General features: G+C 36.3%; 2 protein-coding genes across 2 annotated transcripts in view; both read left to right on the plus strand.

The window, feature by feature from the left end:
- LOC134793369 (protein Spindly) overlaps positions 1-23108 on the plus strand; it is a 54219-nt gene that overhangs the window by 30496 nt on the left and 615 nt on the right. The window lies entirely within an intron of this gene.
- Positions 3788-7364, plus strand: LOC134793400 (uncharacterized). Its single transcript, XM_063764974.1, has 4 exons — positions 3788-3952; positions 4414-4476; positions 4558-4617; positions 7187-7364. Exons 1-4 carry the CDS (start codon positions 3873-3875, stop codon positions 7299-7301), a joined length of 318 nt encoding a protein of 105 aa, XP_063621044.1. The 5' UTR covers positions 3788-3872; the 3' UTR covers positions 7302-7364.

Genomic DNA, 23108 nt, shown 5'->3' on the forward strand with positions numbered 1-23108 from the left:
CTGTTTGAGAGCATGCTTTGTACCCATCTGGTGGTTTCGTCTACTCCCTTTGATTTCATACCATTGAGTATGGTCTCTGTGGGCGTATTGTCGAAAGCACCTTCAACATCAGGGAACGCACATAGAGCGGTTTGCTTTGCCTCTAGGGTTTTCTGCACCTTGTCAACCTGGTTGAAAATTATTTCGGCGACACGGCGGTTTTTGGCGCACGGCGCGATTTGGTCTATGTTTGGGGACAGATTATAGCCCCTCAGCAACAGCCACCATGCCCTGCTGACTGGGGCTGGTCCAAACAACAAGGTTATTGGGAGCCCATATGGACAAGCCTACCTGCGGCGGCTGCTGCTTGTTTAGAGCTTATTCGTTGCCGCTGCAAAACAAAATGCGCAGGGAGGTGCAACTACGTTAAAAAAAACCTAAAATGCACAGTCCCATGGGCATGTAATGGCAATTACGAACAATATAATATCTTATTTTAACCCGCATTTTTTGTCAAACATCTCCTATGTTAATTTTATCACATTTATAATACTTAACTCTATTAATATATTTAATTTATATTTGTATATATATCACGTCCAGAAGTAATTTATTAATGTAATCTACCACCAGAAGAATAACAATTTATCAGAAATCATCTAAACATACTTAAAAATCCTAAACGTTGCATACCACTCTTACAATGCAAGTACGCCGCGCGACACAAAACATTTTTTTTAACAGAGTTATGAAAAAAAATGTTTGACAAGTTTACTATTCTGTATAGAAGGAGAACTGGGCTATTCACAGGTATTTTTTTTCTAGAGCAAATCCTCATAGTATACATTTTGTAGACAATTTTCGAAAAAAAAATCTAAAGATTTTTTTTTAATTTTGAATTTTTCGAATTTTTTGTATGGGTGAGTGAAAATTTAGTCACAGAAATGAATTCTTCATCCTCGAATTATACGAAAATGACACCAAACTTGATATAGTTGCGAGATGTATGCAGATATAAAGCTTAGAGTGAGGCGCGCCGGAGGCACTTTTACCCCCCCACCCCTGCCCACCTACTGGGGGGAACCTCTTGGCAACCGGGCTTAATCAGCTCAGGTCACCCCCAGGAACACCTGTTCCAAGCGGTTTGCTTTGTCTCCAAAATGCAAGGTCCCCTTAGAAAACGGGACCTTAGATCTCCTGCTATTAATCAAAGACATATGTAACTTCGTATAAGATGAATAAAGTCTAAGGAAAAAACGTGCCTTGGAAATCAAGAAAAAGTCATTCTCGGATAGATGGCGCACACACCTTTAGCCTATGCTCGGCTAGATGGCGTGACGACACCGTTTCATATTTAACAATTTTAACACATAGATATCAGTGAATGAACATGGGTCAAAATTATATAAAAATAATAAAATCATTTATCCATATAAGTATATACATTTTTTTGATAATTTTATACGTTTTCATTTTGAGTTTTAGTCGTGTGTCGATAGATGGCAGTAAATTTACTGTGACTACAAAATTTACGATGACAGGACCCCTCTATACTAATGTTTGACATTAAATACCTAAAAGTTAGCCATATTATAAACTCCGCTAGGTTTAGTTTAGTAGTTTCGTAGTATACCATCGGTGAACATCGTTAATCTTAAACACCAATAGAAAAATAAAATATCGGAATGACAGATGCGAATGAAAATTCACATAATCCTTTCTATAGGTACCTACATGATTTTTATACCGTCCTACTGTATATTGCTATCACGCCATCAGTGCCATCACTCATTCAAATATATGTACTTACAAACACATTCAAATAACAGCAGAACAGACAATTAATGCACTTATTATGACAGCAGTAAAGTTATAATTGCTGGAGAATTGGCCTGATGACAAATTTTGAAATCCCTCTTAATATTATCGGTACACTTTTATTGGTTCCGAAAAACACAATATTTCAGCTATACTCATAAGATTTAACATAAATAATTGCATTTTATTATAGCTAGTTTAAACCTCGCGCGAAAACGCCACACGCCATTTGTGACGTCATAAATTATGGTGGTAGACATTGTTTACATACTTACAGTTACGAATTTCCCTTGAATCCGAATGATATTGTTAATTCAGCACCATATATTACGATTAGGGGTGATAAATACATTACAAAAATTGTTCACAATAAGTCATTTTATACAAAGACTCTCATACGGTTGCAATTTAAGATGAATTATTTAGATACATGTAAATTTTGAGTGAAAATCACCGAGCGCCGGGTTTACTTTTTAATTTTTAATTTTTTCTAGTTACGACAGCCAACATGGCAATGATAGTTCCATTCAGCCAAAAAATTAAAAAAGTTTTTTGTGAAATATCGTATTATTTAGCGTTTTATTTATATAATAACAAATAAATATTTACTTTATATCGTGTAATAATATTTTTTGGACGTAATAAATGTTTAGTGGCGAAATAATATTTTTTTTTGAACTTCCAAACTCTTTGGTGAGGACGTAATGGATTACAGTCAATGAGGTTGTCTATGTTGCTCTAAGAAATATGTCATACATTGATGACGTCAATTCTTAGCTCGCTTCTGATTCGCGTTTCAGTCAAAATGGCCGATTAGAGAATTTTGCAGTTTTATTTTATTGAATATATTAATAATCCTAATGTTTATACTGAGATTGGGCCATTTTTTAGAATCGTATTTACGTATATGTTTCTTTGAAACCATTATTTCCATGATTCTTTGTTACTGTCATCAGGCCAATTGCTAATATTTTGTTAATGAATGATTTATAATTTAAAGTTAGGTTATATAAAAAAATACAGGATATAATCTTAATCGTCGTGATTAGAAATAATAAGATGTATAATGACATCGAAAGGGGCACTAGGTAAATAGCTGATCTAGTATTAACAGTAACACATTGAGTACCATGCAGGAACCCGCTCGGCGGGCGCTCTGTTCGTAGTCTCTTTCCTCTACAAAGCGGGAAAACGCTACAATCGGCTACGCGTGTTGTGCTACCAAAACGTTGGCATTGAATGCGTTAAAAATACCCTAAGAAAAATCGCATTCTTACTTAGTTTACGTTCTCATCCATCACTTTATAGAATACCAAGTCAACCAAGTGTATTCAGGCGATAAACCACACAAATGTTTTCTCCTTTTGAACGTTATATGACTTATGTGAGACAACTAAAAGGAAAATTGTACACGCTAAGAGAATATTGGGAAAAGTCTTGTTATCTTGTAAACGTTCTGCTTGAATAGTTAGCCTTACACGCACAGACTAAAGGGGCCCACAGATTACCAGTTCGCCGGACGATATTAAGGCCGTTCCCTGAGCCAGAAATGTAAAAATACCCCAATAATTATCCTATTTTTCTAAGAAACGGTGATATTTGTAGACGTGGGAAAAATAAATATAATTCTTGATTATATTATCTTTAATAACACAGCTTTCGATACACGATTCATAACACTTCGCTCGATACAATTTATTCCCAAAGTAACCTCCAATTCGAATTTTTACTCCAACTTTACTCGTTTCTTTACTACGTGACACTATGAAACAAAAAAAGGAGAAAAATCAATCATAAGTATAACAGTAATTTGACAGCTTTAGAAAAACGATAATTAGAGGCAATATTTTTAAAATAAATAAACATCAACTAATTCTATCGTAACAAAATATCGACTCCGGCCTGCATGCTCTATCTCCGTCCGTCTTTCGAAATGAGACAGTGATGGCTGAGCGCTCGTGCCAGGCGGACCTGTACTAGGTGTCCCCAAAACAAATATAAGATTTACTTATAAAAACTGTGCTGTGTTGTGTGTCCTAGTGATATACCGTGTGCACCAAAACCTTTAAGTTATAATGGGTAACAAGCAATTGAATAAAAAGAAGACATCTCGAAAAAGACAACTCGGAAGATTCCAACAAACAATGGAACTAACGTAAGTAAAAATGTATATTTATTACACAGTGAAATACGTAATTATTACTTAATTTAATATATACTTGATCGTACTAATTAGTAATCCATATAACTTGAAACATTCTAAAAATTAATAATCGCTCCATCTACCGGTAAACATTGTCATCATCTAAATAGCTTAAAAGGATATCGCGATTCGCGACGAAGTTTACACCACGCGGCACTAGCGCCGTTGCCTTGCACGGCAAAGACAGAAAACATTGCCGTCTATGTGTGCGTCTCCGTGAGTCGTAGTTGGTCGTAGTTACGCGGTTGCGGTGTAGTGGGCCTTCCTATAAATACGAGCACACAGTGATACATGTAACGCACACAATTAGACGCATAAAGCGTTCTTTTAGCAATCCATCCACCTATCGAGGGTTCGAACCTCAGCTCGTGATTTGTCATGCGTCTAAACTTTTTACTTTTTTGTCTTTCTAGGAAAAGAAGAAAATTGGATAATTTCACAGCCGAACATGATACTATATCTTTAGACTACATCGAGTGAGTATAATTATTTGACTTGTGCTTTTTAGCCCTACCTACGTAACACAATACACTACTACAATTTATCTTTATTTACAGACTGCAAAATATGGAAATGGAATCTCCGATTTCATCAACCACTGACATTCAAAGTAACGAGTAAGTTCTAATTCTAATTGTGGCATTATCTATGAAAAGGGACCTTATTGTCTATGGCGCTTACGACGCACTGCGTCGCACGGCGTGGTATTTTATATCAGAGCATCGTTAATAATGGCGGAAGCGCCATCGACAATAAGGTCCCTTTTCATAGATAACGTCACAAATACCTACCTACTCAAGTACTCACAGCGGCGGCGTACGAAAAGACCTTAGTTAGATTTAGATACCTACTGTTTTCCTATCAGTGCAGATGCTTATATCTTTTTATGAATTGAATTGATATTCTCAATTATTTGGACATATTTTGTACTTATTTTCCTAGATGGCTATTAGTAGTATTAGTACTACCTACTTAGCAAATGTTCGCCGAAAACTAAATAAAATGTCGCCAATCAATAATATCGTACGAGATACATTGCCCTCATCAGTTATTTGATATTCTCCAAGAGGTAAGTACTTAATTTAAAAAAACCGGCCAAGTGCAAGTTGGATTCGCACACGCAGGGTTCCGTACCATTATGCAAAAAACGGCAAAAATCACGTTTGTTGCATAACTATTTATTTTATTCTGTTTTTAGGGTTCCGTACCCAAAGGGTAAAACGGGACCCTATTACTAAGACTTCGCTGTCCGTCCGTCCGTCCGTCCGTCCGTCCGTCCGTCTGTCACCAGGCTGTATCTCACGAACCGTGATAGCTAGACAGTTGAAATTTTCACAGATGATGTATTTCTGTTGCCGCTATAACAACAAATACTAAAAACAGAATAAAATAAAGATTTAAATGGGGCTCCCATACAACAAACGTGATTTTTGACCAAAGTTAAGCAACGTCGGGAGTGGTCAGTATTTGGATGGGTGACCGTTTTTTTTTTTGCTTTTTTTTTTTTTTTTTTTGCATTATTGTACGGAACCCTTCGTGCGCGAGTCCGACTCGCACTTGCCCGGTTTTTGTTAGTATTTGTTGTTATAGCGGCGATAGAAATTCAATCATCTGTGAAATTTTAAACTGTCTAGCTACCACGGTTCATGAGATACAGCCTGATGACAGACGGACAGACGGACGGACGGACAGCGAAGTCTTAGTAATAGGGTCCCGTTTTTACCCTTTGGGTACGGAACCCTAAAAATGTACACTGATAGAATGTAATAGGGTTGCCTGAGTAAGTCCCGGAAATTAAAATCCCGGGATTTACCGATTGTCCGTACTTTCGTTATTCTTTTACGTATTTTTTAATGAACTGGTAGTTATTTTATATTATACCTACCCTACACAATAGTAAATGATTTCCTTTTCTTGAGCGTGTTGACCGATTTTTTATTTTAATAAAACTAATAATCTTGGGCAATTATTTCCATTTTCAATTTCTCATTTACCTGTGATAGAGCATTTTTAGGGTTCTGTAGCCAAATGGCAAAAAACGGAACCCTTAAGGATTCGTCATGTCTGTCTGTCTGTCCGTCCGTATATACAGCCACTTTTTTCTGAAACTATAAGAACTATAGGTACTGTTGAAACTTGGATTTTCCAACAAAAATAGAAAAAAACAATACATTTTGGGGGTTCCTCATACTTAGAACTGAAACTCAAAATTTTTTTTTGCATCAATCCCATACGTGTGGGGTATTTATGGATAGGTCTTCAAAAAATATATTGAGGTTTTTGATATCATTTTTTTCTAAACTCAATAGTTTGCGCGAGAGACCACCTCCAAAGTGGTAAAATGTGTGTCCTTTAACTTCTAAAATAAGAGAATGATAAAACAAAAAAATATATATATGATGTACATTACCATGCAAACTTCCACCGAAAATTGGTTTGAACGAGATCTAGTAAGCAGTTTTTTTAATACTTACGTCATAAACCGCAATTTTATTATGTTACTTGCTAGATGTTACTATTTGGCTACTTTGTTGCTACAAAGTATTTGACGCCGACTGTACCTGTAACCAGCACAATGGTTTATTTACTTTCAAGTAGTTTTCTCCATTGTCATCACTTGTTATAATATAGGTACCTACATAAAAAATTTGAAATTAGTCTGTCTCACTTTTCGACCTAACTGCATTTCTGGAATGCTGCGTTTCGCGGGTCCATGATCAATTTATGAAATAGTAATGGACTAATTTATAAATTGAGTGATGTTGTAAAGAAATGACTGGCTGCTACAATTCTTCGACCGACAGATTTGTCCGGATGCTTAATGAGAGGCAAAATGTGGCTGTTATTGTTCATCATCACTTGATGATAAAAAATAGTGCGAAAAATAGTTGACATGAGTTGCGTATTACCTATTCTCACATGTATCGGACAACGTTTTACAGTACATATAGCCCTATAGGTTAACTGGAAGAGATCCCTCAAAGGGATAAGTTCGCCTTTGTACTTCTTGCTAATTGTATGTTATTTTTAATATGTCTTTTTGTACAATAAAGAGTTTACTACTACTACTAGCCCTTTAAATATTTGACATAGTTACGTAATGTGTGTGTGCATTATCGCACTAGTGCGGTAAAGTCCATATGTGCTGTAAAACATCATACATTTATTTAATTTTGGTTTTGACAGTGAGGCGACCGGCTCAAACATTTTGAACCCACGCATTGCACAGGTGGATGACACTTATCGGGTTCCTAGTATATTAGAGGAAGAAGATACCCATGAGGTAGGTGATTCATGCTAATTATGCTTATTGATTGTAGAGCAGAGAACAATTTTACCTTTTGTACTAACTACCTAGCTAGAATAACATTGTTTCAACTTCGTGTGCCAGAATTCCATCGTAAATTGATTTATCACACGATTCGTAGTCATTATACAGGGCCTTACTTTTATTGCTCTCGTTGGTTCTTTACCAGTGGTGCTTTATATGTACAGTCGACGTCAAATATATGTATACATTTTTCACCTTATTACAAAGGAGTATGCTGCAATAGGTACATATCTTTGACGTCGACTGTACATGATGTGACAAATTGTAAATGCTAACACATACAATATATTTTATTTTCAGTTACAAATATCGTTCAATGTGGAAGAAGAGCTTCCTGAAAAAACCGTCGGTCGAAGAATTGTCGCAGTTAGTTACCATTCGATTCGATTCCTCGCATTTTATCCAATAAAAGATTGTATGGAAACTATATACATAAACGCAATATTTCACCGACAAAATCGCAATTTTCTTGTTTTGTTCATACTTCAAGATGGACTCTTTGTGACCTTGACGTCACGGTCACATATCGTTTTGTTCGGGGCGTTTCGCGAGTGAAGTACGACTGTCGGACTTTGACTATCATTTCTGACTTTTGTATTCCTTTAATGCAATGGATCCCATATAGACTTTTGATCCTAAAGACAAACCTGATCGATTGATACCATAAATGAAAATTAGTCATCTATTATCGATAAGTATATATGTTTTTCTTCATCAAATTATCAATAATTTTCATTTTTTAGATTGTTCCCTCTATAAACTCCTAATAGTCTACCTTGGTGCCAAATAGGGAATGCAAATCGGTTATTTTTTGTATGGAAATAATCGGTTATTAACCGAAACCGCGGTTATTTCCATACAAAAAATAACCGATTTGCATTCCTTAGTGCCAAATTTCAAGTTTCTAGGTCAGCTCGAAGTGGGTTAGGTTTCTGATCTATTAGTCAGTCAGTCACAAAAATGCCGGTTTTAAAACGTTAATTTATGAATAACTGTTAGAGCTACGTTTACGAAATTTTGTATTCTAGACAAGATAAGGGGCTTGAATAAATGTGCAAAATTGCATGTGAGTAGGTAAAAATGGTAATAAAATTATCAATAGGAAGGATCAAGAAGTTGTTGCAGCCAGAATTAAGAATTTACCAAGGAGAGGACATGTCACTATAATATTTTAATTCATTTTAAAATGTCATTCAGATTATCAATAAGAGTTTCTTATACCGTATTCGAATTAAAAGAAATATTTTATTAATAACACAATTCTCTCTAGTTTTTGCTCGTATTTAGCATACAACTAACTAATTATTCGTATAAAATTATTTATCGTAGAAACACTCGTATAGTTTCAAAATAAGCTATTTTATTTTGTTGGCATTGTCAAACCCATTGACTATTTTTGTTTTGCTTTAATATATGGTCAGTCGTAAAAGTATTAGCGTCAGCAATGGATTTATATAATGTATTTCTTTAAAAAACATGATATTTCATGCTAAGTAACAGAAAACAGTCAAATATTGTACCGGAAATATTAGTCCCGAAAATCCCGAAAGTACCGGGAATTTAATTTTGAAATCCCGGTTCTTTGCTTGGCTCTAAATCCCGGGAATTCCCGGTACTTTCGGTACCGGTATTTCCCGGGAGCAAACCCTAGTATGTAGGACTGTAGATACTGTAAAACGTTGTACGATACATGTGCCAATAGGTAATTCGCAACTCGTGTCGATTCAAAACACTCCCTTCGGTCGTGTTCGAATTTATCGCCACTCGTTTCGATTTTCCTATTTGCCGCACTTGTAAACGTAATGTAGGTAAGTACTATTACAATATGGTGCTACTTTACCGCATTAGTGCGATAATTAGCACATTACGTAACTATGTCGAAAATTTAAAGGGCCATATTATGTACTGTAAAACGTTGTATGATACATGTGCGAATTACCTATTTTTCGCACTTGTACCGGTATGCCCTAATTAGGGTTCCGTACCCGAAGAGTAAAACGGGACCCTATTACTAAGACTTCGCTGTCCGTCCGTCCGTCCGTCCGTCCGTCCGTCCGTCTGTCACCAGGCTGTATCTCACGAACCGTGATAGCTAGACAGTTGAAATTTTCACAGATGATGTATTTCTGTTGCCGCTATAACAACAAATACTAAAAACAGAATAAAATAAAGATTTAAATGGGGCTCCCATACAACAAACGTGATTTTTGACCAAAGTTAAGCAACGTCGGGAGTGGTCAGTATTTGGATGGGTGGCCGTTTTTTTTTTGCTTTTTTTTGTTTTTTTTTTTTTTTTGCATTATGGTACGGAACCCTTCGTGCGCGAGTCCGACTCGCACTTGCCCGGTTTTTTTTAATAAATATCGATGATATACCTGCACAGTATACCTAATAAATAATGATATTATAGAAAACTTGCAGTCATTAATTTGTTTAAATATAAACTGTATTTACCCTTATAATTAAATATTATTGAAATAAGAGTTGACTTCATTAAAATGAATATTTAATTTGCACTATGTTTCATTTATTTTTCCAATTTAACTTTAACGCCATCTATGAGATGCGTCATGCTTTTTTTCAGTATTTAGTAATACGTTTTACAAATCAGTGTCCTGTTAGTTCATTTAAGTCGCTACTTCTTGCGTGGCGCTGTTGTATCGTCATTGTATCTAGGGGCGGGATGGGTGGCGTGAGGGGAGGCTCGATTGTAGATTTCATTTGGGTACGGGAACGGCCTTAAGCCTGTCAGTTGTTCGGAGTTGTAAAATTTTGCGTTTATCTGACAGGCTGATTTCGTCCGGCGAACTGATAATCAGTGGGCCCCTTTACACGTTAGATCTTACAGTCGTGCCTGCGGCGAATTCTATTAATGTATGACGAGCATTAGCTATCACGGTTCATGAGATGCAGCCTGGTCACAGACACAGGTCCCGTCTTTACCCTTCGGGTACGGAATCCTAAATAAGCCGTGATTGGTCAATAAAAGTTTTGAATGGCTATAATAAAATTATATTATGTCAAACCTCTTGCGCGACATTGCATTATTTGACGTTAATTATACGATTAAATACCGTGTCTTCTCTCTTTTTACATATCATAACAACTGTCATTTTTCCGCCACTTGATTTTACATTGACCACAATTGTTTGCAAGTTTTGCAACCAAACTTTTACCACATTGTATTCTAATTTAACATTAGGCAACACAACAACATGCACGCTTTCACTGAAATCTTTGGAAACCATTTTTCCACCCACAGAATCCGACGAATTGAAAAACACCTACATAATTATACTAACGCGTATGCATGGTGTTATTATCTGATGATATAGGGGTAATTTTGAGGTGTTTGAATGTAATTACTGTTTGCTATCGTCGTGGTTCATGATAAAGATCCTTGAAATGGATCGAAATGTGACCTATTAATGAATATTAATAATAAAATCGAAATCACTGATATATTTTTCTCCGTATAAGAAATCATCAAATCAGGTATCAGATGATACCTCGATATTATTAATTTATCATGCTTTAGAAGCTGTATCACGTATTGGAATCGTGCTGAGCGATATACAGTGGAAACTGGATAAGTGGAATCGCAAGGGACCGGCTGTTTAGTTCCGCTTATCCAGGTTTTCCATTTATCCAGTTTTCCACTAAACCAGGTTCAAATAAAACATTTTCTCACTTACAGAGGCTCTCGCTAACAGAGGTTGTGGATGCTAGTAATGTCGCTTATAGAGGTCACGTATGGTATGATCAAGACTTAAATAATCATCTTTTATTAAATATGTATGTAGATATGTATGTATTAACAAAAATAGGTATGTAATCCTGACTTTAAAAAAAGCAATACTGTAAATAATCCACAGTACCTACTCGTATACAATTTTCAAAATTACAAAAACAAAATCACTCCTAATATTTATTTATGCAAGAGAAACCAGTATGGTTAAATAAATCAATGTACCGATTGTACTTTAATGCAAAAAAAACTGAACGATGTGTGATCTCATACAAAATACGTAGTTAAAACACGAACCATAATGTTAACGAAACAAATTACCCTCCTTGTGACGGTTTATTAAAAATACAAATTTTATAACGCCGAGCTATTCCACTCATAGAGGTTTCGGAGACGGCTGCTTCCAGTTACAGAGGTAAAAATAAGAAATTTTCGAAAAAATGGATTCCGCTTATAGAGGTTCCAAAATTCCACTTATAGAGGTAATTCGTTGCCAAGGGACTGGAACCGAGAACTTGGGTCCACTTAAAGAGGTTTTCCACTAAACCAGGTTCCACTTATCCAGTTTCCACTGTACCTAATGATTGGTTCACATAACATAATATTATGTCGTTTCCGTAACTCTACAGCCGGAAATGTATTGCTGCAAATGTGCTCTAGCTATCTAATCTGTAATTCATGTGTAACTCGTATAATAGCATTTATATAGTAGATAACTAAACATGTGCCTGAACGTCTCTAGGGGTCAAAAATAGTTATTAATTATTAAGGCTCATTCAGATATTTTGGTGCGAGAACTCGAAGGCGTTACTTACATACGTGATTTGTTTCGTTCGAAATAGGTATTTTGTAAGGTAGGTAGGTACTAGTAGTTTCCGACCGAATTTTCGGTTTCGGCACAAAAATCATATAATTATGTTTGGGCTGAAGTATCGGTTAAGGCCAAAAAACTACAAATACAAAGTGAGTTCTTGCATCGCATCATGAGCCTGTAGGTACGTAGGTAATTTAACACAAAACGAACGACTATATGTGACGTTCCACGGGAAAAGGTACCTTATGAGGGTTTCTAGTTTCGGAGATATTAAATGTTTTGTAAAGAGGTGAAAAAATGCTCAATTTTTTTTATTGTGTGATCTGAAACCTTAATGCGTAACGTTTGTTTACCTGTTTTTATTTTTGTTATAAGTTAGTTATAAGCCTAGTAATGTCGTCTCAGAGTTTAGTAGAAAAGGTACCTTATGGAAATAAATCTAATAATACATCACTACAAAATATCAATCATATTACAGTTTATCTTTTATGAATAGAAAATATTAATTTACATTAAACTGCCCCCAATTTAATTAGTTCTTCGTCGTAATAATCTTAAAAAAGACCAATAATTTGTATGTAATGAAAAGGTACCTTGTGGTCAAGTTACATGATTGATATTTTGTAGTGATGTATTATTAGATTTATTTCCATAAGGTACCTTTTCGTAAATGTATGGAGCAAATACTGTTATTGTTATGTAAGTTTAAAGTGGCATAAGGGGTTAAACATAGTATTTAGTTGGGGTTTTAGGATTTATTTAATTTGAATGACAGAATTTCTTTCATATGTGCTCAGAAAAATTGATTGTGTGTCACATTAAAAGTAAAAATATTCAATTTTGTGATTTTATATGAAAAAGTCAGAAAATACATTTTCACCTCTAAATCGGTATTGTTTATTGCTTAAACTGTCTGTCAGTGTCGTTTTCTAATAGATAAAATTTAAATCTTGAGAGCTCATTGCAATCAATCGTGAAAATGAAATAAAACTTTATTTTCAAGAGATTGGTTAGTATACACATAAATCAGTCGATATCAAAAGTTTCTATTTGCATTACAGAACAAGTCGCAATATTTTTCAAATCTCAGATATATAAGGTATTATTATTTGTAGTCAACTATGTAACTTACTTCAGGAACATAGTTTTTTAGGCGGCTAAACTTAAAACTTAAAAGGTGTTTTCGGCTACTTTTTGACCCCCCTTCCCCCTTGGTGATATTTGATGAGGTTTTTGGCTACCCCCCTATTGCTCCTCCCCCCACACAACCTCATCACATGTATTTTTTTGAATATTTTTCATTCGACCTAATTTTAAGATAAATAGCTACTATTGTATAAAGAAAATCTTATTTATTTTTCTATTTTTGTTAAATAGACTCGCTATTTTGAAGTGCAGAGTGAAAATTTATGCTTAACGAAACCGAGAAAAAGTATCTACCCATGTGGTAGGTTTTTTTTTCTTAGTTTCGTTCACTGTAGAAAAATACACGTGAGGTTTCCTTATACCCCCCTCCCCCAACGTGATCAGTCGTGATTTTTTCGTGACCCCCACCCCCCCTCTCAAACCTCGCGTGATTTGTGCACAAGCCCTTGGGTACGGAACCCTAAAAAGTAAGAAATCAATTAATGTGCAAGTTGTTCCTCAGCGTACACATCTACGGAGGAAATTGTGTGTGTAATGACAGTTGTAATGACTGGAAGCGTGCTCTCGCGGCGCGCGCGCAAGCGTGGCGCAGAATGCGACAAATTGTTTGTCTTTGTTGCTTTGAGCGCATATGCGTTCGTCGTAGAGTTGGTTAAGATTTAACCCTTTAGGCCCACTTGCACCATTCTACTAACCAGAGGTTAACGGGTTAAACCTGGAGTTACCATGGTTACCAGTACAATTTGACACTAAGTTAACGGATTAACCGCTTAACCTCGGGTTATTAGGATGGTGCAAGTGGGCCTTAGTCCGTAGCGGCAACATGGACCTACTTGCCATCATACTTAAAACAAAAACGCATCTCTACTATAAGAACTACGGTTCGAAATCGAATGACTAAGCGCCACTTGCAACATCCCACTAACCCGGGGTTAACCGGTTAAACCTGGAGTTACCATGTTTACCAGTGCAATTTGACACTGGGTTAACGATTTAAGCGCTTAACCCCGGGTTAGTGGGATGGTGCAAGTGGCCCTAAAGGAATGTCAAATGGTTAAAGGGTTAAATCTTAGGAGTCCTCGACTTAGGACTTATACGTTGTAACTACTTTTAACTTATTCGCTTTTACTGAACTGTAACGCGGTGGGCAAAGTTATGTTAAAGGGCAAAGTTTTATACTGTTACGGTACCTAGGTACTCTCATCTTAGTAGGGCGAAGCGCACGTAGAGCCAGAAACCTTTTCGCATATCCAAATGTTCGCACCTATCACGGTTCGAACGCACCCACGTACCGAGCAATAGATATACTAAATAACTTCTTGGCTACAGTCCAAAACGCAGACATACTCGCAGACAAGTGGCCGTCCTTACAGCATAATATCAGGATGTTTTTAAACTCAACCTATGTAAATTAGTATAGTTTCAGGCCTCTTTTTAAATCTCTACATATGTAAAGATAAATAAAGATCCTAGAGATAGTTATAACTATGTATTAAGAGTATAAGTGTTTTGGCATATCTAGAGCTGTAAACTTATACTTGTATTTATTTAAAGAATAAAGAATATCTTAAAAGCCGACAACGCGCCTAAAACCCCTCTGTTGTTGCAGGTGTCCATGGACGACTGTAATTGCTTACCATCAGGCCATTCGTCTACTCGATAGCCTCCTATATCATAAATAATGAGTTTTACGAGGTTCCGTTCCGCGTTACAGGCACTTATAAATAAGTCATAAAATAGCTAAAATATTACATTTTCACAGCATCCTTATAAAATGCTAAAACAGTTATAGGCAGGTATATGACGTGCGTGATAGAAGTTCATTAACCAGTTATCATTATACATCGTCCATACAAAACGCGGTATAATCAGGTTTATTCATGCGATACTTATTTACAACCGTTTTCCTTTGATGCTGTATATTGCCGTCTGTATTCATTACTAGGTACTTTTAAATAGTTTCTTCTTACATACATACTTTAAGAGTTTAAGTTACTACTATTTTGGCTCCAGTTCGCAGGACGATATCAGCCTGTCACTTAAACGCAAAAGGTGACAGCTCTGAACAACTGACAGGCTGATATCGTCCGGCGAACTAATAGGTAATCTGTGGGCCCCTTTAATACTGGTTGAACTCCACCGTTTCTGTTTTGATATTTTTCCGAAAATAGGGCTAGTAAGATCCTTGTTTTCAAAAGACGTCTATTGAACTTACAGCAACGCTTAAATGACTAATGTCGGACCCTATTTCTTTAAAATAAGATTTACTAATTCTCAGTTACCAGTATGAACGTTAGTATGATAATGATAACATCACATAAGTACTCCCTTTTAAAAGCCGCGTTACGCTCGACGCGTACGCAAAAGAAAGCCGAAAATTATTGTAGTCATTTGTTTTTATGATGGCGGTAAACAGTTAACTGACGATATACCTTATGTCATTGTGATAAGATCTACAAAAGGTCAATCGAGTGGGCTTTCTTTAAGTACAGTCGCCATCAGATATATCCGAGCGGCTAAAGTGCTCATAAATATTTCAACACGCCTCTGTCAGCAGGGCGTTAGAGTGCGTGTTCATATATTGTGAACACCTTGGCCGCTCCGATATATCTGATGGCGTATATACGATGGTCATTATACGTCCACGAATATGATGCGCGCTTTTATTGTGTTTTATCGTTATGATGTATCAAAGAAAATAATGGAGCAGTGATAAGGTCAAACAGAAATAATCATCTAGATTCTAGGGTAGGGTAGAGGTAAAAGCGACTTTATTACCAAGGGTTTAAAGTTTATATGGTTTAGGCAACGTATTATTATGATGTTGATGATGCAATGATCATATGAAGATTTGGCCTTTTTGAAATATTTAGATAATGATAAGGGTTTGTGTAAAAATACGTGCTTTCTGTGCGAGGCCACTCGACCAACTTTCTTCAAGTCATAGGCCATAATGATGACCATTATGCTTTGGAAATGTAAATATTATAAGCAGTAGAGTAGGCACTGTTATACAAAAAGCGCTTAATGTTTTTTTGATAGGAATTGGCTCAACAGCGTTTACATGATAAATACTTGTTCATTAATTTCAGAAAAATAAATAGGTATAAGTATATATAGTAAATATAATGGACGTGGCAACAATATTGAATCGTTAAAAGCAGGGACCGTTACCGGTATAACTAAAAATCTAAATAAATATCTCATAGCCTTCACAATATTTCTTCCCAAAAAAAAATGAATGATGATGATGACTGATTGATCAGATTAGCTAAATAAGGTAAGTAAGTGCAAAAATATCCTATAAAAACAGAGATACCGAAATTGTATTCCGGTTATTTTGTATGAAAAATATGCTAGTATTCGGTCCCTGGTTAAAAGTGCCCAACTCTCTCAAAAGGGCAAGCCGGTGGGAATCGAGTTATATGATCACCCCCAGTAGTACCTAGTGTTAGTGAAATATGACTTGACCAGTGACATATCGTAAAATACGCGTAAAGCTATTTATAGGTAACAATCGCTTTCTCATTTGATTTATCGCGCATGCGTGTATAACAACCTCATTATAAAATGGTTTTTTTCGACACTTAATTTAAGGATGGACATAATGGCTGTGGACGGTAGCATGCCGGTTGACGTGAACAACAATGCGAAATGTTCTGTTTTTTTTTCTACATTGTACAGATTTTTGGATCAACAGTACAATACGTAACCTTGGTTGTATAAAGAACGCAATAAACGCCAAGTTTAGTGTCGTTCGCCGCTTATAAGCTTATTTTGACACAAGTCAGATTAACCCTTTATAAGGCATAAGGGTGTCAGGAATTATGCAAAATTGAACCCTATCACTTTGGTGGGAAATATATTTCCTCTTCCTTATTTAAAAGGCTTAGGTAATACATATTTTGGTTCGCTGGAGTTAACACAACCAAAATAGATAGGTTTTCAAAAGATCCCTATGGGTCGAAGTGTATCCCGCAAGGGCCCCCGAAAACAACAAAATATTTTTTTAGTCGCTGAGGTCCTACCGCTACGACTAATTAATTTGTCTATTTGCCTCTATAACGTAACTTCGATTTTCGTTTTTCGCGGTAGGCCGTCTAGGTTAGGTAGATACATTGTATTATCTAACACTCGTGTGTCTTTCTTCGGTGCTAGATGTATACCTAACCGTAAGTACTTTATTATTGCTAATACTTATGTGTTTGCACTTTGTGTTTTGTAATCATTGATTTATATTTGTAATTCATATCATGCGACAGACAAATAACTTCAACTACGTAAGCGACGTATTAAGCACTCACGTTGTATTTTGCTTTCAGGTCACTCTTCTGATCTACGAATTTGGATTCCGGACAGATTTCAAAGCCACTCAAAACAAACGCAAGTTCAGCTGGATCAACGTCGTTAACGACTCAAAGGTCTTCAACAAGCAAGACCGCCCACTCAAAAACAACGGAAAACTACTAGCCGTCATACTCAAATCTTTAGATCAGAAACGATTTTTGGAATCTATAGTAGAAGAATCCAGCCTCAAATCTTCACATGAACAAACTACTTACTCTTTTCAGAGAGACGTGTTTTCTGATCCTAAAAACCGGAAAATAGGATATAGGCCTTCACTCTTACTCCCAAATAGACGTTATGATGGTATTTCAAAAGCTAGAAAGATTATCGACTATCAGAGAGTGATAACTTATCTTAACTCTAGGTCGTTTACTGGAAATACAGATGAAACAACGCACTCTGATATTTATATCGGGCAGAATTCTCAGCTTAAAACAAATCTTACAGATGGGCAGAATTCTCAGTTTAAAAAAAATCTTACAGATGACAATTCTCATCAACATTACCAAGCCTCTAATGCAGAAACCAAGCAATCGCAAAACAATAAAGATGAACCAAAATCGGTTCCAGCACAAAATTTATCCTGCAAATGTCTATTTCGTAGCAACCTCACCGAAATTTTAGAAAAACTTTATAAAAGTATCCAGCAATTACATCCAAAAAAAATTAAAGTTGAATCTAATGATAATAAAACTATAAAAAAGCACGAATCAGCGATGGCTATTAAGCAACGAGCTAAAATTTATTCTCATTCCAAAAGACCTTCTTCTTTAAAAATTAAAAAAAATAAACGTGTATCTACAACAATATTTCCCAATATAAAAACTACAACAAATGCATATAATCCCATTTCTAATATGAGAAATGTCGTAATCTTTGATCCTAAAATCTCAATAATTGAACAGCATATACCTGAAACAAGCACTCAATCAAACTTATTTAAAACTCATAAGAATGAAGAAATTGACACAATGTACCATGATGTTGCTAATGTTTACATCCAATCACTACATTCCGACCCTACGCCTACGAACAATAGCACGAACGAAAACAGCTCAGTGAGTGATGTCACTGTGAAATATACACAAATGGCACAGAAAGAGCTATACGATTTTGATGACAAATTTTACAATATCGCACCAACATCTATTCAAGGCCTAAATACAAGTACAGATCTTGAGAAAACCAATAACAAAAAAAATTTAGAATTTAATGACTTCGAAAAATATTTAACTGGTTTGAGTAAATTGAAAAACTTAATCGTTAATAGACCTCAAACACCGACACTACCGGCAGCTTTTATAGAAGACCCTAAACTGATGCACTGGGATTTTAGGCGTTTTTTAAATCACGATATAGGAGATCCGATAAAACGTGTGTCTATTCCAATTGAAGGGCTTCATGAAAATGAACATGAGAAACTGCCTTATCAAATCACTAAAGAAACACCAGTTATATACAAATATAAATCAGGTGCATCTTTGAAAGAAAATGATGAAAAACCTAAATCTACACCAGATTATTTGGTAAATGGCGTTGATGAAAACATACCATTAACCCCAATGATGCAATCATTTTTACTCTCAAAAAAAGAAAATGGATCAATCTTGAGGTTAGACGAAATTACTACGATGTCGAATAAGCTGCAGCGGGAGGATTCGTCAGAAGATTTGCCATTTCATTTAAGGTTTTTTGAGGAAGAAGAAAAATTTATTAGTCTAAAGTTACACACAACAACGCCTATGACAGTATTGAAGAAAGACAAGAAAAATGAGAGTGTGAAAATAAAGAGTGTCTACGACAGTATACAATCTTCACATGAGAGAGCAAGAACAAAAAAGCCACTAAATTTACAATTGGATGAGGAAGATGAATATTTAAGCAATGATAAAACAGACACGACAACACCTTCTAAAGCGGCACAGCAGGACAATATAGAAAAAGATGAATATGCTGCAAGCCTGAACACACACACAACAGCAATTACTAAAGACGCACAAAGAAGAGACTTTGATGTCAGTAATTTAAGCCCACACACACAAACAACTATCGGAGAAGCACAAACACGTGATATAAATACAAACAGAGATGCCAGTAGTCTAAAGCCACACACAGAAACAACTACCAAAGAAGTACAACAGCACGGTATACATGTAAAAATTGATGACAATAGTCTAAGAAAACATAGAAAAGGAACTATCAAAACAACACGAAAGCATGATTTAATGGAAGACATAGATGTCAGTAGGCTAAGAACACTCACGAAAACAACTACCACAGAGACACAAAACTATGATATAAATGTTGAAAAAGATGCTTGGAAACTATGGAGAGAGGAAAAACAGCGTGATTTTAGTAGAGAAAATGTCAACAACATCAAACATTCACCAAAAAAGCCAAGAAAGAAAGCAAAGAAAGTTCTAAAGATACAACCGACAACTAGAAAATTATTTAAACCTACTGAAGCACCTACACCTACTACTGAACACAAAAGAGCGAAAATAAAAGAAATATTTTACATGACGGGTGACGAAACGCCAGTTGATGATTTCGAAACTAAGCTGAGTTCGTTGATGTATTTTGAAGATGCTCCGATTAACTACACCGCTCTTGCGAATTCTTTTATAAATAAAGCAGACAGTGCTTCGATAGAAGCATCGAAATCAATGATGCCTGAAACTAGATCATCTAATTTGGAAATTCGACGTAATCCTGAACTGTCTGACTTATATCCGACTAGTTGGTATAATAATGACGAACAAACTGGTTTTGGTTTCAATTTTTGATTTGTATTTAAGTCACACGAATCTAAGCCATACAATCGAAGTTATACTCTCATTTTAAATTAAATAATAATTTATTTCAGACATAACACAACATAAATAATTATGTGTTACTAACTTACTTATACATCATCATCATCACCATCATCATATCAGCCAGAGGACGTCCACTGCTGGACATAGTCCTCCCCCAAAGAGTGCCACAATGACCGGTCTTGCGCCACCCGCATCCAGCGGACTCCCGCGACCTTTACCAGGTCGTCAGTCCACCTTGTGGGGGGTCTACCCACGTTGCGCCTTCCGGTACGTGGTCGCCACTCGAGAATTTTTCCGCCCCAATGGCCATCGGTTCTACGGGCAATGTGCCCCGCCCACTGCCACTTAAGTTATATATACTTATACATAGTTAATAATAATAATTATTCTTGATTGATTTTATAACGACATACATGCAACACTCACATATCTCGGCCAAATAAAGATAGAGTTTTTGTCGTGTCGTACGAGGGAGTTAAAAGGCTGGCCCAGCAAAAAGAAGAGTGGCGATTACTCCACCGACAAGAGCATAGCTCTTAAATATTGATGATGATGACATGCTGAAATAACATGAAACTTGGCATGAACATTGAACATTTAAGTACCTACTTAGCGTATATCTATGTCGGGTATTGGTTTTTCTTGCTAAAATTTGTAAAAAGTACTTACAACGAAAATAAAACAACATAGGCCATGCAACGAATGCTCAAAAAAGGTGTAGAGGGAAATGCTACACAATGAACACAATTTTTGACTCCGTAACTTTGTTTGGACTAGTTAGGAGGTGAACGTATCAAAAGTCCCCGGCCGTAGCCCTTGAGCCGGGAGGAAGAGGGGATTTTGAAGATCCTATTTTTTGGTATTTCGATTATATCTCGGAAACTATGCATCTTAGTGACATGACCACTTATACAGAATGATTGTTAATTTAATACAGCGTAACTTCGAATGTATGGCGGTGGTTAGCTTTGTGTAATTTAACAATTTGTGGGTACCGTCATTGAACTAACGTATAGAACCGGCACAGAGAACCAGTAATTTGCGCCATGAGTTGCTGCCGTTTTGGCATCAAACCATAGAAGCGGTGCGTGAATCTCGCGACCTAAACGCGTAAGCGCCATGAATTTTACGGCGCTCGCGACGTTTTGGTCGCGTGGTTGCTATTGCGACAGTTTCATTGTGTAGTATGGCTTCAGTGATAGTAATAATACTAATAATAACCCAATGTTCAAAGCTTTAAATTAAGTTTGGTATAAAAAAAAAATATGAGATTGCAAAAATCGAGATTTCCTGTCAACGACATTGAATCTCGAAAATTCGTGCGAGATCTCGAAATTGCGAGATCGAGATAAAGTAATACTCTAAAGGGGCCCAAAAGATCTTTTCCCTATAAAGTAGGTCCCTACTAATCTTTTCCTGGAAAACTTTTAGGTGCTACACTCGTGAAAAAAGGGGTACTACTGGAGCCACGGGTAGCTTAAAGTAACAAATTTCTAATTATTTGGCATAGGTAGATTCTACTATTATTAAGGGGCCCACAGATTACCCGTTCGCCTGACGATATCAGCCTGTCAATTGTCCGGAACCGTCACCTTTTGCGTTTAACTGACAGGCTGATATCGTCCGGCGAACTGGTAATCTGTGGGCCCCTTTAGAGTATTATCGTCCACTCCACACTGTTGAGTATTGAATATCAATTTTTCAACCTTATTTTTATGATACTCATAAAGGACGCAAACGACCAGACGAATCGCCTGATGGTAAGTAACTACCGTCGCCCATGGACTCCTGCAACACCAGAGGGGCAAGTGCGTTTGGCAGGTTTGAAGGTCGTGTTGGTCCAGAAATACTGCAGCAGGTGATAGTTCCTTCAACAGTTTAGCTGTGTGACTTGTGTGAGGCAGAAAGTTTCTGGAGAAACGGACAGTTGTGGAATTCCAACCCTCTAAATAGTGAAGATGGAAATGTTGCGAGTTACGAGTAGGTCGTTGTTATGCTATGCACTCGTCTTATTTCTTTCTTGGGATAATTTTAGGTCTGCTACACCCGTGAGCTATCAAAACAGGAGTATGTGCTGGAGCCACTATACTTGGTATAGGTATATTGCTGAGTATTTACTGCCCAATTGCAGGGGCTGTCCATAAATTACGTCATCGTTTATTGACGATTTTTGACCCCCCCCCCCCCCCCTAAAATCATCCAAAAATCATGCTTCGAATGACCCCGTTTCCTCTTACGTCATGCTACCATCATCCGATGTCCAGCCCCCCCCCCCCCCCCCCCTAATTTGACATGACGTAATTTATGAATAGCTCCACAGATTATATGGTTCACTTTTGGCTAGTTAATCTTTACTGTATGTTACATAAAATTTGCTTAAATTTTAACTTTAATAGCTGTCAGCCTCTCAATAGATTTGACACTGACATATTAGGTACCTATATGGCTTTGTATAGTACGTATGTTCTAAATGGTGCAGTTGCTTTTGGCCTGTCTGCCTCGAATATCGCAATAACCTAAGTCTCAAAAATTCTAATACCTTAACAATACAGGGTACAAAAGAAAAATGTGTCAATATGCTTCGTATGGAGAATTCTGAAACTGTATGAGGGCCGATTTTTATTATGCTGTTGATTTTTTTTTGTTAAAATTGGATAAAATCGACTTTTTATGAAATTATTCATACATAGTAATCCGTTTTCATTGTTTGCTTAGTTGAAACCACTTATGAATATGTATTTATTTTTTGTTCAACTCCGTACTGCTTATTGGCAGCAAACCAATTAATTACTAGTTCTGCAAACACGATTAATGCTTATTTACTCTTGTATAAGCTATAGGTTGATTACCTACTAGAATTATTAAGATGATACATTTTATTATTGTAAATTGCTAGTTATGTG

This window comes from Cydia splendana, chromosome 9, assembly GCF_910591565.1.
Source record: "Cydia splendana chromosome 9, ilCydSple1.2, whole genome shotgun sequence".
Classification (NCBI taxonomy): domain Eukaryota; kingdom Metazoa; phylum Arthropoda; class Insecta; order Lepidoptera; family Tortricidae; genus Cydia; species Cydia splendana.